The sequence below is a fragment of the Phalaenopsis equestris genome, unplaced genomic scaffold, assembly GCF_001263595.1.
Source record: "Phalaenopsis equestris unplaced genomic scaffold, ASM126359v1 Scaffold000224, whole genome shotgun sequence".
NCBI lineage: Eukaryota > Viridiplantae > Streptophyta > Magnoliopsida > Asparagales > Orchidaceae > Phalaenopsis > Phalaenopsis equestris.
The window spans coordinates 830,994-849,729 of NW_018164666.1; the positions used below are offsets into that span (position 1 = coordinate 830,994).

The 18,736-nt window shown below is 31.4% G+C and overlaps 2 protein-coding genes across 2 annotated transcripts; one reads left to right on the forward strand and one right to left on the reverse strand.

Annotated features, from left to right (window-relative positions):
* Positions 1 to 68: 68 nt before the first annotated feature.
* LOC110023570 (glycine-rich protein 5-like) lies at positions 69 to 525 on the reverse strand (the record flags this gene model as incomplete). Its single annotated transcript, XM_020723051.1, is given in 1 exon segment — positions 69 to 525. A coding segment is annotated over 1 exon segment (395 nt), but the record flags the coding sequence as incomplete, so codon positions are not given.
* Positions 526 to 8,845: 8,320 nt separating this feature from the next.
* Positions 8,846 to 9,789, forward strand: LOC110023508. Its single transcript, XM_020722965.1, has 2 exons — positions 8,846 to 9,247; positions 9,714 to 9,789. Exons 1-2 carry the CDS (start codon positions 8,991 to 8,993, stop codon positions 9,751 to 9,753), a joined length of 297 nt encoding a protein of 98 aa, XP_020578624.1. The 5' UTR covers positions 8,846 to 8,990; the 3' UTR covers positions 9,754 to 9,789.
* The last annotated feature ends 8,947 nt before the right edge of the window (positions 9,790 to 18,736 follow it).

An 18,736-nucleotide genomic window follows, 5' to 3' on the forward strand; every position in this document is an offset into this window, starting at 1 on the left:
CAACCCCACCAACTCCGCCTCCACCAAGACCACCAACACCGCCGCCAAGACCACCAACACCTCCGCCGAGACCACCAACGCCGCCGCCAAGACCACCAACGCCGCCGCCAAGACCACCAACACCGCCGCCAAGACCGCCGACTCCGCCTCCCACACCACCGACTCCGCCACCAACGCCGCCGAGACCACCGACGCCGCCCAGACCGGCAACGCCTGCGACACCTCCAACGCCGCCGCCGGCGACTCCGACTACCGGAATGCCACCCACGGCAACTCCACCAGCTCCGGCGTAGCCGCCAACGCCTCCAAAGACGATGTTTTTCTCGTCATTGACGGAAGATTTCGCGGCGTTGGGATTTGAATCGGCGGCAGAGAGTTGGGAGTGTGAGGGGAGGGGGCGAGAGTGGGATTGAAATGGCCAAAGAGATAATAAGAACAACGAAATTAACCACCACTTCGCCATTCTTCCCCTCTCTCTCACGCTCGCTCTTCTCAACCTTGAGCAGAGTTTGGAATGAAGGAGCTGGCTACAAGCCTTCTTATAGAGCAGGGGCGAGGGAGAAATATAGGGCAAAATATATATTTAATTGGTGCTGTCCTCTAAAAAAAAAGTAGAATTTTTTTAGTTATAATGCGACCATATCCTATTGTAGATTATTGTTTTAATTCGAATAGTTTGTAGTTGTGCTTATTCTATATTATAATAATATGGTGGTTGAGAATGTAATTATTTAATGTGAGTCATGTGTTACCTTTTAGGATCATCTTTCCCAATAAAAATAAAAATAAAAAAAAGAAGCATGGCACAAAAGTTAACCACAATTTATATTTAGGGGTGTAAACGTTTGGTTCGTTTATATTTCGAGCTCAAAAAGTGTGTTTTCGACTCGTTTGCTTAGCGAGCCGAACATGAGCTGTTTACGGACAAAGAGTCGTTTTGACAACCTGTTGTTTGGACTACCCTAATCACGTAACCATAAGATGTTAAGGATTGGGGCAAGATTTAAAATATTATTTGAATCCAATTTAATATTTTTTTATTATATTTTCTTAATTAATACTTTTAATTGATTATAAATCTTTGTAACCTTGTAGCCAATTAATTTTTTTAAAAATAATACTCATCAAATATATATATATATAAATATAAATAAATAAATATATATACATATATAATTGATTAGTAGTATTTCGAGCCAAAACGAGCCGAAAGTGAACGGACAAATATTTGTTTGTGTTGTTCGTGTTCAGCTCGTTAACACGAGCTTCCTAACGAGCCGAACACGAGCTGTTCGCCAACAACGACCATTTTGACAGCCCTATTTATATGTATATAATTTATTATGGTCTGCTGGTGATTCGTGTAATGTATATATAATATAAGAGTAAATTGTCAAAACAGTCCTCCTTATTTGCATGGGTCGATTTTTGCCTTAAAGTTTATAAAAGTGATAAATGTTTTTAGAGTATTTTAAAATTGAACAGTAAGACTATTTCAACCTCAATTTTTTTTATTTTCAGTCTTCTATAAACTCTAAGGCTAAAACGATTCTGTATAAAAAGGTGAAGGGATTGAGTTTAGCTCAACCACCCTTGGGCTAAGCTTGAGCTTGATTATTTTATCGAGTTTGAGTTTGACCACTAGGTTAAGTCAATGAGTTTGTGCTGGCTTGTTTATTATAAAAGATGAAAATAATTTAATTTAAGATACTGGTTAAAATAAAATGACTAGTAGAACGAACAATTTGGAGAGAAATTTAAAAAAAATCACTTAATATAAAAATAAAAAAAATATTACTTTTTAGCATTTTTGATACTTTAAATATAAAGTCTACAAATTTAATATTTTTTAAGTATATTATATTAATATTTTTTAAAATGAATCATCATACGAGCTAACGAATTGATTCAGGCTAGCTAAGCTTGGTTCGTCAGCTCATCGAGCTCAATTCAAGATCTACTTGATTGGCTTCTGCCGGTAGCCCATCTAAATAGTCCGAGACTATTTTAGCACGTTACAAAAGCTCTCTCTCTCTCTAGATATATAAATATACCACTCTTTATGTATTCACAGCAATAACATCTCGGTTTAAGTTTTACATACATTCAATGTACCTTACCTTGGAATGAAATGGTGTATTTGGTTTTATGAAACTTAAAATAATGACATTATTTTAAATGTGATATGAAAGATTTGAGTAATATAAACGTCGGAATTGGGTGATATGTATGAAATTGGCCACATATATGTATTTTCTGTAACCTTATAATTATTTATGTGAATGTACGTGTGCATATATAGAGAGATGAACTTTTTTATACTCTTATCTCTGTGTGTGGTGTATATATATATATATATATTATAGATATTAATTGATTTATAAATGTTTTTCTAAAGATTTCACAAATTTGAGCAGTTTGTGACCAGAATACAAAATAAGAAGTTTAGTTGATTTGCTCAACAAATTAGGTTTTAAGCCCGTATATTGTAATAGACAAAAAGTCTCACATCGACTAAGTGTAGGGCCGAAAAACAATATTTAAATCCTGGACTGCACACCACCCCGAAGAGCTCTTTTGGAGGTGACAAGTGGTATCAAATAAGATTACTGCTTTCCAGGTGTGTAGACTCTTCATTGTCTAGTGGGACACTCGGAGGAGCCGATACGTGACGAGAGTGTCACGTGATTAAGTGGAGGAAAATGTCACGGACAAAAAGTTCCACATCGGCTAGATGTACGGCCGAAAAACAGTAGTTAAATGAAGAGTTTCCCACCACCCCGAGAGCTTTGTTGGGAGGTGACAATATGCTCAACATGTTAATACTATAAATAAATTAACATTTATATGCTATAATTAGTTATTTATTTATAGTTAAGAGAATATTTAATATTCTACATTATACTAAAAAATCATTTTTAATTTATGTCAACATACTTTTATTGTGATTGAATTTATTTTGAGATATATATAATAAATGATAAATTAATTAATTAAAATCTATAATGATAAATATGTATTAAAATAAATCCGAGCTTAAATTTCTTATTTTAAATATTTATATTACAAAAATCATTTTAAATTTGTAAGATATTATTTAACAACCATACAAAAAGATTATCTTTCTTAAACTGCTTTTTAAATCTCTTAATATTTCTAAAATTATTTAAAATTATATTAGGTCCCGAATAAATCTAGTTGTAATTTACTGGCCGAGGACAGCTAGAAGAAGTAAATGCTAGCGTGGTAATTAAATTCTGACAGAATGACAGCACTGTTACAAACTTCGGATAAATTTTCTTAACAAATTAGCAATATATATATATATATATATATTGTCATAATTTATTTATAAATTTAATCTTTTTTAACAAAATTTTCGCCTATTAAAAAAAACTTGATACTTGAATAATCTGCTCTAACATATATTTAAATCTAATTTCTGTTTAGAAGTAAAATGTCTAAATAGATAATTCATTATTTACATGAGGTCAATTTAGGGTCTGTATGGGAGCTATTGCGTTTCAGAAACTTATCCTGAGATGCGACCCGCAGGTTGACCGCGGGGATCGACCCGTGGCCTGCGTGAAACCAAAAGATTAGTAATTTGACAGCAAAACACCTCTACAATTGTTATATTTATACACTCACTATTCGTAATGTTTCTGGAGTTTATTTATCTATTTTTTTCCTAATAATCTCTAAATTATGGCAAAAATGTTTATATCATTTATATAATTTCGTATAATTTATTGTAATAAACTATAAAAAATTCATATGATGTTATTTTTAAGAAAATATCAAAAAATAGTTCAAAGAAATTTGAGAGAGAAAGTACCCCGCATAATTGTACTCTACGGTTGCAGTGTGGGTCCCGATTAATTTAAGTGCTGCAGTGAGGTCAAATAGGTTCGGTTGGCCGGCGGTGTAGCCATGCTCATGTCAGACCGTTAGTTAATGATCTAAAGGCCGGTTCATTCATCCGGTTCGGTTCGCTTCCCGACGCGACCCTAATTAATCATTTATTAGAGCATTTACATACTCATATTTTTACTTATCCAACACCTAAACTTGAATATTTATGCAAATAATACCAAAAAAAAATGAATATCACATGAAAATATTTAATTTCTTACAAGTGTAATATAGATTGCATAAATTTTATAATATCAAAGTGTTATAGATATAAATATTTAGATGTTAGATATGTAAATAAATAAGAATTATGTGGTGCGAAGATAATTTTCTCAATTATTATACAAATATGATGTTAGATGAGTAAATACTTCATTCAAGTCAAACTTTTGTATACAAATTGTAAAAATAATTATAATTATAAATTAATACCCGAGTCTTAAAAGTACTTGAATGATTAATTTTAGTTAATCTTTTATTAATTATTTTTTCCATGTTATTTTTTTAAATATTTTTATTTATATAAAATATTGTAAAATATATGAAGATTTATAATCTTAGATACTTGGCTTAGTTCCCATGTATATGCATATCTAACACTGAAACCTTAGTACCTATTCATGTAAATGTGTGTTTCATGTAGGGTTGTAAGCGAGCTAAGCTGACTCATGAGCTGGCTTAGGCTCGACTCAATAAGCAGCTCGTGAACAGAGCTTGACGAGCTAATATGCTCGGCACAAGCTAGACCTACCCTAACTCTTGTCGGCTCGTTTAAAAAAAAAAAAACTAATAAAAAACATATTTAAATCAATATTTTTTTAAAAAATTACTAGCAATATTTATATTTTTTCTCTAAATATTTAGTTAAATATATTTAATTTATCTCTTTTATTCATTTCTAAACAAGTCGGTTCAAACTAGAAGAGCTACGCTCGAGCTCGTGCTCGAACTGGATTGATTGGTCAAACTTAACATTAAATTGGTCCGAGCTCAACTTGACTATTTACACCCATATATTCACTTTTAAGAAGTTAAAATAATCATTTTCTTAGATGAAATGTAAAAATTGAGTGGTAAACATGTAAAAAAATAAAATTTAGTGCGAATTGGTTGTTATGTATTTAAATTTCCCCCATCAAAAAGTGAAAAAATTACTAATTACTATTTACATTTTTACCATCGGAGATATAACAAGTGGGCCGAGACCCGCGAGGTAAATAAATGCTCTTGGCCCAGATTGGTCAAATACCGCGGTCGTCAGTTAAAAAAATAAAAATAAATAAAATATTCTTAAAATTTTATATTAACAGTATATTATGTTGGTTAAAGGCCGGACATAAGCATTTATAAAATCATTTTCAATAAATAAATGTAAATGCTTCACGCGCCCAATAAGATTATGATAATTATGAAATGTGCTTTTTTTTTATTTATTTATCGGGAAATAGGATAATTTATTGGCTTCGTGAATGATTATCAGAGTCAAATCTAAATTTGACTGTCCTTATTTTAAAAAAGCAGAGGGTTAAAATAGTCACTAATTATTTAAATAAAATGATCTTAATACTTTTAAAATTAAAAAAATATATATTATATCAGCTCTCCGCATGAAGAGCTACGTGCTACGTGCGGAGTCCAATAAATTTACGTCATTGAGGTGATGAATCCAATAACAAAATAAAATATTCTACTCGTGTTATCTATGTGTTATTGTGTGTTATTCAAGTATTATTGATGTGTTATTGTGTTATTATAACATCTGAAATATTCTCTGAATATAATAACACCTGAATAACATACAATAATGCTTGAATAACACACAATAACACATGAATAACACGAGATAAATATTCTCTGGTGTTACCGGGCCGATCACCTCCACGGCGTAATTTTCATTGGACTCCGCGCGTATTATTTTTTCTAAAATTAGGTTTGAAATAATATTGATATAAGACTATTATAACATCTCAAATTCCTTGGTGGAATAATTCTTTTGCAATTTAAATTGAGAAGCAAATATTTTTATGCATGTTTTTTGAAGATTTAATGAAATAGATTATGAATGAGGAGATTAGAAAAGGTGGCATTTACATACATACCATATCATTCATATGAATGTGTATATCTAACACCTAAACTCTTATATTTATATACATAGTATTAAAATATTTAAATGTCTTATGGTCACTAATTTTACAATGATTTTGTTTTTCTTCACAAACAACTTAGGTTTCATAGTTTAAAATTTTATATGGGTGTTTGATTTGTAAATAGCAATATTTAGAGTACTCTGTATGTAATTATCTCAGGCACCTAAATCATTGATATTTTCATATATTTCCCAAATTATCACTCAAATATCAAAATTAATGATACTTTCAGCCCATATTTACCAAAGTCTGAATGATTTGATCGTGATGCACATAAAAGCATCATTTGGACACTTACAAAAAAAAAAAAAACTCCTAGGGGCTTGATTTATAAATATGAATGTTTGTATGTAATTATTCCAATAATAAAACATGTCCTCTTGCATTTATTTTTAATAGAACCCTTCAATATTAGCCTCAACAAGAAATCAATCCAAAGTTCATGAATGGTGGGCAATTGCCCCTCAAACCTTGTACTACTCACAGAGTAAGAACGTATTTATACATCTAACACTTAAATTCACCTTTTTACATTTTGAATAGCGCATAAAAAATATGAGTAGAACGTTAAAATTGTTCCCGACTATTTATATGGGGTTGTTTTAATCATTGGGTTTATAGAAATGTCAGAATAGTTCAAATCTATTTAAAAATGAGTTTTAATAGCTTTCTATCGGACAAATTCAGCCCTAAATTAAATAATCTCATAACTATTTTGACACTTCTATAAACTCAGAATCATATTTAAATAGTCGGAGGCTATTTTGACACTTCTACATTTTTTATACATAAATAAGGCGATGCATGAATTTGAAGTTAAGGTGTTAGATTTCTAAATATAAAGGAATTGAGTTGTATTAAGGTCAATCTTTCATAATTATATTAACTATAATATGATGATTATAAGAATAATATATTTTTACTAAGAAAAAAGATCGATAATATCAAGGCATTTATAGAAATTTTGATCCCCATATTTTCGTCTGAAATTTTTATTGGAAATTCTATTTCATAAAATGTTGAAATAAATATTATTCTTTTCGCAGGTCTTCTTCTTCGAATGTTCTATTGTCCATGGGCTCGTTTAAATGACCTGCATAAAAGCCCAAATAACTTCCCCTACAATGGGAAAGGCCCCCGAGATATATATGGCGTTTAAAGGCTAACGAGAATGTATCCAAATTAGGAGCGTAAATGAGCCCACCAGCTTGCGAACCTGCTCTAGCTCGGCTTGCTAACGAGTTTATGAGCCCAATTTATCGAGCCATTAGGTTGAGCTCGAGCTCATCTTTGCTCGGTTTGTTGGCTCGCAGAACAACTTGATTCGCATGCCGCTAGTGATTTTCATAGATTTTCCAATGAGTTGTGGCCATAATTCTCCTATGCTTACCAATATCTTATCCGGTGAGCTCACATAAAAAAAAAAAAATGAAATTTTCTATCAAGCTCGTGAGCCACTCGCAAGCCGGCTTCTACTACTGCGAGCCAAGCTCGTGCTCATCATTCGAGCTCGAGCTCGACTCCACTCGTTTGCACCCCTAGTCCAAATAGTCTCATGAGTTTGTAGGAATCATTTTAATATTATAGTTTTTTAAAATATCAAAATACACCTCAAACTATTTTAATATTGGCTGAAATAACATGTACGAAGAGGCTATTTCAGCCCTAAATTAAAAATCCTGAGAGCTAAATTTGCAAAATATATGTATGCATTCTACAATACTTTAATTTCAGAGCCTGGAAGTAATTGAATATATAGTTGAGTGTTTATTTCATATCTGAGTTCCAACTGAAATTTGTGCTTCAACAGGCTTTTCGTGGGCTTGGCCCAAGAATAGAACTTAGAAATATGGCCTGATTTAAAATATATTATATAAAAAAAAAACTTTATTTTATCTTTTGCTAATTTCATAATTCCACTTTCCCATAATTTCAAAAATAGAATTTAAATCTTTAGCTTTTTGTAAATAAAAATTATCTCCGAATAAAATATATATATATAACGTATTATTTTAATCGAACCGCCAAATCAAATGAAATTTAAATATTTTTTTAATAAAAATATAAATCCAAATATCTATTTCAATTTTCCAAAAAAAAAAAAACAAACAAACAAAGAAATTCTCCTGCCAGAAGGTGATTCAGCAGTGGGCCCCACCTGCTCCAAGTGCACCGGAGGGTTTCAAACGATTCTTCGCATTCGAATCCCCCTTTCCCCTTTCCTCTGTTCACAAAATTCCTGAGCTCCCTCCCCGGTCCATCTAAAGCACGACAGAATCGCCTCATTAAAAAATTTATATTTAAATTTAAATTTAAAAAAAAGGTGCATTTACATAAATACCAACCAAATTATATTTATTTATAGATCAAACATCTAAATTTTACATTTTATATTTATACACCCAAAATTTTCATACCACATAAAAAAATATAACTATTTTAACTCCTAAATAAGAAGGTATATATATAACTTAAAACCTAACTCTTAAATCTGTAAATACACAAGTTATATCTTTTATTAAGAAAAAAGTGACAGGACAAAATCACCATGCCATGCATGTACTTGATCAATTATTACTTTAACCTGTTTATTATTTATATGCTTTAACATAAAATATTTGCAATTATCCACACATTTAATCATTGCGACAGCTAAACTTAGCATTTTGAATTATTTAATTAAATAATCTATTCTTACCTCTACATGAAATATATATATATATATATATAAATTAAATGCCCAAAATCTTCCACTTACCCAACCCTCCTCCCCTCTTCCCTCATCCCCTCCTTTCTTCCCTCATCCCCTCCTCCTTCTTCATCTTCTTCCTCTGTCATATTAATGGATTCTTTAATGGATTAATAGGGAAGACAAGAGCTCAGAAAAGAAAGAGTACTTAAGCTCGGATTAAAAAACAGAAGAAAATGAGAGAAGAAATGTATGGCTATGCAAAGCTCCTAAGGTTCTTCCTCCGCATCTTGTCGTGCTTCCTCTGCATTGGTCTAATTGTCTCCATGGTAGGAGAAGGCGGCGGCGGCGGCGGAGGCTTCGCTCCGGCGCCAACTTTGGCTCCGGCGATGTTGAAGGAGAGGGAAATGAGTAATGGTAGAAACGCAATGGCGAAGCTTGTTTATGTGAGCAAGAGGAGAGTGCCTAATGGTCCTGATCCCATTCATAACAGGTATTCAATTTTATTTCCTTTTATGGTGCAATTATTTGAATGTTTGATTCAATTAACATTTCATTTGCATATAATTTCTTAGATTGTCGTTTTTTATGATCCTGATCTTATGCCTTGTTCAAATGTATTTTGTTGCTGTTTTGTTTGCTCTGCAGAACTATGGAATACTGTGTGGAGAGATTGTTATATTGAAGATTTTATAATAATAATAAGAATGAGCAGTAATATAGAAGGCATAAAAATCTGATTTTTAGAATTTTGTGCTTATTTTGCTATTCAAAGAATGCTGACAGTAGATTCGAAATAATCGAAAGCTTAAGAAAATGCATTTTATATATAATTATATGATTATATAAAGAAAAAAAGATTGAAAATTGTTTACCTCTGCATAATGCAAATTGTTCTCTTCACCGGCGAATTTGAACCATCTCTGGTGAACTATTTCTTACTTGCCTTGTGTTTCCAGGAGAGCAGGGGATTCAGGGAGGTCGCCCAGAGGAGCATAGGGGGTGGGTGGTGGTGGTGGGGGGACGGTGGAAGCGGGACGGTGCTGGAGTAGGGGTGGGTGGTGCGGTGAGGCCGCCGCCGTCGCGTCCGTAGGCGGCCGCCGGCGGGCTCTCATTTTGAATGCGCAGCAATCATTTGGGCTTCAGAGTCTTAAAACACAGTTTAAAAATGGTTTGATTTTGTCAAAGAGAGAGCTCCGCTTTAAGAACGTACTGTTCAAAGAACACAAAAAAAGAAGATTTTGATTTCGATTTCTTCAATCTTCTTCTACACAAAAAAAAAGAAAAAAGAAAAAAAAAAACGCATTCAAGATTCTTGGCAGAGATGGGCGGGGCTTTGGCAGTCGCTTTAGTTTATCTCCTTCCTTTAGTTTCAAACAGAGCGAAAAAGCAGCTCAGAGAGTGGAGGGAGAGGGAAAAAAAAAATGATTTTGTGAGGAGAGATTTATATATTTTTTGTTTATTTTATGGTTGAAATATCTGAAATGGAAGGAGGATTTTGGTTTTTCATTCTGATTTTATGGTGTTTGTTTATGGGAGTTTTGATGTGTTTTAAATGTTATGTGTTTGTTGCATTTATATATGTGGAAGCTGCAAATACATGTTGGATTGTTGAAGAAGAGGCTCTCTATAGCTATTCAAAAAAAATTACAAACGTTGTAAATGTAATTCTAAAAGCACTTTTTGTTAAACCATATACATTAATTTGATATATATATATATATATATATATATATGTTAAGTTTATTCAGTGTCATTTTGTAAACTTCTTTTTCAAGAAAAAGATAATAAATTATTAGGGCGTAATCAGATTATGTCTATAAATAGGCAGTTGATATGCTAGAATTTTCAATTTTTCTATTTAAATAATAAAATTTAACACTTTTAATTATCTTATGTAGTTAAGAAAATTTAGTAATTTTATACAAACTCAAAAGATTTTTTTTGCCAAAAAATTTTAAAAAATAATTATTTGATGATTTTCCAGCCCTAAAAAGTAATGCTCGTCCCTCTTCTACAAGCTATTGAAAGCCAATTTCAAAATAAAACCTTAACAATCTCTTACAAAAGGAACAAATAAATAAACAAAAACATTTAACCAATATACCAATCTCATCAAAATTTCATCTTTTTAGACTTCTATTGGTCAAGACCTTGAGCTCGAACCAAAATCTTTTGAGTTCTATGCATGGCTTTGTCATTAAATCGGCTCAAATATCAAAAAATAACAATTAAAAAACCGGTCTAAGATTAATTCAAAGGCATCAAGACGTGCATGAAGATTCTTCTCCTTCTTTCATCATAAGTAACCCATCCCTTCTCCTAACAAAATCAAAAATGTAAATATAGAAAAAGGATACAAAGGCGAAGCTGAGCAAAAAGAGGAAAGAAAAGAAAAAGAGACCTCGCCCTGCTTTCTCTTTATTGCTTCTTTTCGTGCATGGCGTCTCTCACCGGGGGGAGGGGAAGGCGAAGACTGGGTCTAAAGCAAAGGCATCGGAGGAGAGAGCAGACCCAATTATCTCTGCTTCTTTCTTCGCTCTGCTACTCAGAAAACCAAAGCTTTCTTTAAAGTAATTTAAACTGGTTGTGTCTTTAGTTCTTTGTTGGCTGGCGAGCAAGCAGCGGAAGGCTTTGGTATATGGGAATGGGAAAAGTATTAGATCATAACTCCGCTACGTTCGAACTGCATTTGTTAGGAGTATCTCCATATGTTATAAGAATATTTCAGCAACATTGTTTATAAAAAATGAAATGTTATTCTAATATTATATGATGTTATTCGATTATTTTGCGTTGTTATTGGAATATTCATTCGCATTACTTAATTTGTGGTTGTGTTATTCGGCATATTCTCCGTGTTATTTTAATTTTTACTATATTATTGGAATAACACAACCCAAAATCAAGTAACGTGGGGAAATATTTTAATAACACTTCAACCTCAAATCAATTAATGTGGGGAATATTTCAATAACACTTAAAAATAACCAAATAACACTTCATTTTTTTACAAATAACGCAAATGAAATATTCTTGTAATACAGCGGGATTTTCCTAACTATTATAATCCGAACGTAGCTCTAAGTTCGGAGAGTGCTTTTGTGTGGATTGGATGTCACGTGGACGTTGATGTGTGACTCGACTTCAGTGGCTGATGTGATGACGTGACATTTTGAAATCTTATGTTGTGATTATCAAGAAAAAAATACTAGGGTTTGAACGATGCTCAGATTCAGCCATACAAGTCGAGTTGTGAGCCAAATTAAATGATTGAATTTATTTCGATCCGTCCTTGACTCGGACCAATCTACCAATCTGGCTTGGCTCGTAAGCCAAAAATGGCATTCGAGTAAGTGAGAAGTCAGTTCATAAGTTACTTCGTATGGATTAGACATGAAGTAATTAATCAGTAGCATGTGTCTTTTATATATTTTTGTTAGTACGCCTGATGTATTATATTTCAAGCACTTGTTACATCTTATCTTGTAACGTTTTAAATGTGGAGCTCAAATATAATTAGTTTATAGTAAAGGGTTAGATCGTTTGGGTTATGTACTTAATCGTTGCACTCTTTCGGCTAAACTAATTTTCGGACATACAAAATATTGCATTATATGTATTACAGGGTTTTTGTTTTTGGGCAGCTACAGCTTATTAAAAAATAACTGTAAAGCTGTTGAAAAATAATCTGATATTCAAAAGTTGTGGTGACAATTACAAATTTTTTTTATTTGAGAAAATCAAACCGCAACTAAAGAACTGTCACCTCATCTAGCCATGACCGATGGGAAAACCAAGCTTGATTTGTGAGATTTATGATTGGCTTGAGCTTGAGTTTGACTCGAGCTTACAACTTGAATTTGAATTCGCCGCCTTGAGTTAGCTTGAAAACTCCATTTTGATCATGATTTTTATAAAATAAGATTTAGCCATTTTGATCAATAATAAAAGCTTTATTTATTATAGGAAAAATAATATTAATTAATGAATTAATTAATATAATCAAGTTAACTCTACCAACTCTCGAGCTCGACATCATATAATATACAACTTTGAATTTAAGCCCGGGTGCGGGGCTCGATAAATTTGAATCGCGAACTCATTATTGAGTCGAGTTCGAACTAACTTAGCTCGCTTACACCCCAAAATCCCCGCCATAAAAAAGCTAGGTTTGTAATCCAGTCGAACAAAGTTGAGAATGCCATTGATTGCAAGTGTCTTGGTAAAATCATAGTTGGTCATGTTCTAGTCAAGCTTGAGCAAAAGTTTTCACATATAGATCTGTGTTTGGCTTGCTTAAAATTTTTAAAAATCATACTTGATTTGCAATTAATTTTTCATTCAGATCTTGAAAATAAGCTAAAAAATTGAATGCATATTTTATTTTCTTATATAAAATTATTAATGATTGAACTCATACATCTACATAAACAAACAATTGATAAAATTTAAATTAATATCTACTTAGTTTATATCAAATAAATAAAATAATATATAAGATGTGAAAAAACATTGTTGCAATTAAATAACATGAATAAATACTAAAAAAATATTTTATTAAAATAAAAAAATAAGAAGAGATATTGTATTAAATTTATATACATATTAATATTATAATATAATGTTACTATTACAAAAAAGATTAAATTAGTTATGATTAATTATATTTTATTTAATGATATATCATATAAGTATGCATTTGACAAGTTACTAGTTAAACAACATATTAATTTATTCGTGAAAATTAACGAAGCGGTTGGACTGTGTTCAAATTTCATTAATTTAACTTGTGAGTTTTATAAGAATGTTCAAATTTATTTATTCACAAAATTGAACAAAAATGATGGAAAATTAATCGAGCTAAGTTCGCATTGTTCATGATATGCATTAGTTTGTTTGTAACCTATTAATTTGATTTAAAAACTTGAGAATAATTTTGATAAATTCCTTCCGGTCTTTAAAGACCATAAAATTCATTGGATGAGTTGGTTAAAAATGTGTAAGCCTTCTTATTCTGGTGTTTTGAGCTTTAGAAACATCAATGATTCTATGAAAATTAGCTTTATGAGGTTATATTTTCAATTCAGAAATAGTAATTCCCTTTGCTATTTGTTGATGAGTGATACACAAAAATAATATAATGTTTTAAGTATCATTTTTATGCATATTTTTTGTGATATTGCACTTTAAAAATATATATATTTTTGTTTTTGTTACAAGTATACCATTTTTAGGCATTTGGAACAAAAATGACAAAATGAGCAAAATTTAGAGCAAAAACAGCCAATTTTGGGGTTTGGCGCATGATGCGCCAAAATCCAAAGTGCTGACGCATGATGCATCAGATCGGCGCATGATGAAAATGCAACAGTTTTTGAAAATGCAACACTTTCAATTTTCCAGGAAATAATTTCAAACTTGTATTATATAATATAATTTCTTGTCCATGATCAAATTCTCTTTTCACTATCTTCTGATCATGTCATTCTTTCATATTTTCCTTATAAATCATCGCATTATCGTAAGATTCATTTCTAATTTTTCAAGCTCATTCAATTGCAATAATATTTTCTCACCAGCTTCTTTCAAATTGAAATTAAATTCTTTTATTGCCTAATAAAACTTTATGTTTCAATTCAACTGACAAGTGATAAGTCTTATAAAAAATTAATTTATATAGGGACATTCCTATAAATGTCTTATAAGCTGTCATGTATGCCCATAATGCAATATCTAATCTAATAAATCAATCCATTTTGTTAAGATTAATACTCTTCTCCAAAATTCTCTTAATTTCACGATTAAATACTTTTGCTAAACCACTAGTCTGGGGATGATAAACAGTTGCAATTTTAAGTATTATATTATATTTTTTCACTAATCTTGCAATTGTAACATTTCTAAAATCAGATAATCTATCAGTAATGATTACTCTCGGCGTTTCATATCTTGTAAAAATATTTTAATTAAAAATTTTGAAACACTCCAAGCAACATATCTAGGTATGACGATTGCTTCTATCTATTTTGAAACATAATCCACCACAATTAGACATTCCAATTTTTCAAGAAATATTATTCACTCTCTGACACCGATCACATGTTTTTATTTTCAACAATGAAATCCAGATCGGCGGATGATCAAAAACTTGATGCGCAGAAACTTGTGATTAAATTAATAATGAATATGCAATGTAACCCAAACAACAATGTAAATTTAATGAAAATAATTTATCTTTAAAATTTCTTTTAAACTTCTAATTCTCTTTTACATATAACACAAATATATGTATCGTTCAAATAATACAAGACTCTAATGGAGCCATAGACATCGATCCCACAGAGAAGCTGAAAATATATATAAGCTAACTATTTATATTATATTCTTAAATTAAAATAAAAATAAAAACAAAGTAAAGTAAGAAGTTTAAAGTTAAACTACTCAAGTGAAATGCTACTAAATATTCAGATGTACGACTACAACAGTTAAGTTAAACAGATGTTAAACTTTCAAAAGTAAAATTGCTGAAATAAAATAAAGATTTTTATTGACGAAAAATTCAAGTAAGAGAAAACAATCTTCCCCTTTACAATGAAAATATGGCTTGTGAAGAAATTGAAATTATTTGAAAAATACATTTAAAAATTGTTTTGTGTCAAATAGGAGCAATCCTATTCTCTTTCCTCTTCCGAGAGCTATAAAGAACATTGACTAATCCAGAGTTTGGTCCCTAATTTCGTGGTTGAGATGGAAGGATACCGACTGTCACTCCAGAGCTCCCACAACTCCCTCACATGAGGGCTAACATGCTCGCATTAGCTTCCAATCAACTAAACTAAATTGGGGATTCTAATTTGTTACATTAAAATCTTCCAATTCTACATCAAATGAAATATATTTCCCTATGTATTTGTACTCAATCTCATGGATGACATACTCTCCCATGAAATCAAATTTAATTTTCCCTTTGTTGTAACATATGTTTCTCAACACATTTTAACAATTCAATTGGCCAGATCGAAAAGTAAATGAAGATCAAAGTTCAAATCATCACAAATTATTGACATTTATAACCGTGAAAAACAAAATCAATCCTTCACAAAACCATTTCTTCAAAGTAGGGAGAAGGATAAAGAAGACTACTCAGAATTCATGAGAAGAATACGATAAAACACGGATTTTATATATAAAAAAAAGTTTACAAATAAAAGAAATGAAAAATACATCTTATCTCATAATGCTTCCCAAGCAAATCCCTAGAAGTTCTCTCAAAGCCTTTGTTAAGTACTCTCAATTCTCTCTTAGAAGTGTAATGAAGAAGAAATCTCTCATCTTCCCTCACCTCTTACAACCCTAGCAGAAAATCTCCAAGCCCTTCACTTTCTCTCACTTTCTCTCTCTATCTCTTTTCTCTCTCTATCTCTCTCTCTTGGTTCTCACGCCACCTCTCTTTTTCGCCTTTTTCTTTTTTCGCCCCCCTTAGAAGTTTTTTTCCATCTCTATTTTATTTTGGGTTGCCTCCTCTGAAAAAGAGTTTCAATTTCCCTCCAAAAATTCAAAAGTTAAATCTTTGAATTCAAAAGATGTGTCTCTTTGATCCAAGAGTTAAATCCCTTCAAATTATAAATCCCTTCAAATTAGTCAAATTAGAACCTTCCAAAGTGTATAGATATATTGAATTACTCAATAAGGTGTTTAGAACAAGTGTCCCTTTGAAAATTCGAGCAAAATCCGTCTCGAATCTTCTTAATTTGAAAAAGTCGCACTTAGTGCATCATGCGCTGATCTGACGCATCATGCTTGCGCTCTTGATTTTGGCGCAGCATGCGCCAAACCCTAAAATTGGCTATTTTTGCTCCAAATTTTGCTTCTTTTGCCACTTTTGCTTCAAATGCCTAAAAATAATATCCCTACAACAAAAACACAAAAATATCTTTCTTTAAAGTTCAATATCACAAAAAATAGACATAAAAATGGTACTTGAAATAACATATTATTTTTGTGTATCAATGAGAAGTAAGTATTGTGGTAACTCTCATCCTCTCTCTATTATTTAAAATTCTTCTGATAATTTTATTTGGAAGGAAATGCTTAAGGTTGTCAAAATTACTGAGGGTTTCTTCTGTTGGGATGTTGGTAATGGGAGCTGTAGTTTTTTGACCGATAATTGGTTAGGAGAAACACCTTTGGCTAATTCTTATTTGAGCCCTTTTGAGGTGGGTTTGGTGGTTAAAGACTGTTGGAGTAATGATACCTGAGATTTACATAAGTTGAGCAATCTGGTTAGTAAGGATGATGTTAATCTGATTGCTAAGATTTCTATTACTGCTGGTAATAATAAATTCAAAATTAAAGGTCATGGTGGCAACTCGATTTCTAAAAATAAGTCTTTGCAAATTTCTAATGGTGTGTATTTAAATTGGGTTAGGAATTCTTTTGTTAAGCGTTCCCAATCAATTTTCTTTTAGAGGCTTTTTCATCGTATTATTCCCATGGGTGATATTCTTAAGATAAAAGGTTTGAGGCTTCCCTCTAGATGTTTCATTTGCAATAAAAAAATGATAATGCTGATCAAATTTTTATCAATTGTTCGTTTGCTAAAGATTTGGTCGAAGGTTTTTATTCTTTATGATAAAAGAATGAATGATGTTATTACGAATTCCATTGCTGGTTATATTAATTGTTAGAAAATTATGGAGGTGGTTTGTTTTTTGCTTCTATTCATATTGTGGTTTTTTGGTTCATTTGGATCGCTATAAATGAGACATAACATACAGGCAATCTGATTTTTAAGTTCTCCTGTTTTATTTACATTAGAAATTTTATTTTCAAGATGCTTAGATATGGCGGGTTTAAGAAACCAGTTGGACTGCACCTGCTGAAAGTTTTTAATAAGTAATATTTTGATTCCTATGAATTGCAACCCTGTGACTAATGTGGTTATGCAGAAAAAAAATCTAAGAGAGGTGTTTTGAAATTCAATACGAATGGTAGTTGGAATAGTTTGTTTGCTGGCATTGGTGGAGTTTGTTGAAGCTCAATATGTGTTTGCTTACTGTGGTTTTCTTGCATCGGTTTCTGTTGTTTCTCATATATGTGCTGAAGCAGAGGCGATAATCATGGCTCTTTTTTTGGCTGTCAGTTGCGGTTGAGATAATATTGATATTGAAATGGATTTCCTATAATTGTGAAATTAATGTATTAAAAAGAAGTATCCTTGGTTTTTGATTATTCATATGAAAAAAAAATTGTTTTAGTCGAGTATGTGCAGGTTCAGTGGATGTTTACTCATCGTAAAGTAACCGATATTCTAATTGGGCTGTGAAAAGACGTTTGAATTCTCAAGAGTTTAAATTTTCTATTACTATTTCATTAGAGCTTTCTTGGTTGATTAAAGAGGATTGTTTAAATATTCATTATATTTGTACTGATAATTTTTTTTAATGTGTCTTCTTGCTTGAGTTGTATTCATGGCTAATGGTTCTTAGGATTTTATTTGTTTTTTGAGTAAGTTGTTTGTGTAGGGGTTTTAGTAGAACAATTAGCCACACTTTTGTAAAATTATTTTTTTTATGAGATAAAATTCCCCATGGAATTCTTAAAAAAAAACCCTACAAACAAACCCTAATGAGTAAAGAAACCAAATTTGTGCGAGCTTCTTTGTGTCAACTTCAATTTTATGTTTGAAATATTCACAAGTGATATATTGTTTGTGTGTCTTAAAGTTGTTTGATCAATACCTTAAAAATCTAAATCCCTTTTTTTAATAAAAGAAACATTCACAATTAAAAATTATGGATTATAATCTTCTAGAGTTTTTTATTTATTAATATGTACAAAAAGGGGATAACGCTGATCTCAAATTTATGTTCGAAGTTTTCAGAAGTGATATATTGTTTGTGTGTCTTAAAATTGTTTGATCAATATCCTAAAATCTAAATCCCTTTTTTTAATAAAAGAAACATTCATAATTCAAAAT

Excerpts from the sequence above, each read along its gene's own strand:
- LOC110023508 (XM_020722965.1), top strand. The coding sequence starts at position 8,991 with ATGAGAGAAGAAATGTATGGCTATGCAAAGCTCCTAAGGTTCTTCCTC. Across the intron at positions 9,248-9,713 it reads CCTGATCCCATTCATAACAG|GAGAGCAGGGGATTCAGGGA; the intron begins GTATTCAATTTT and ends TTGTGTTTCCAG.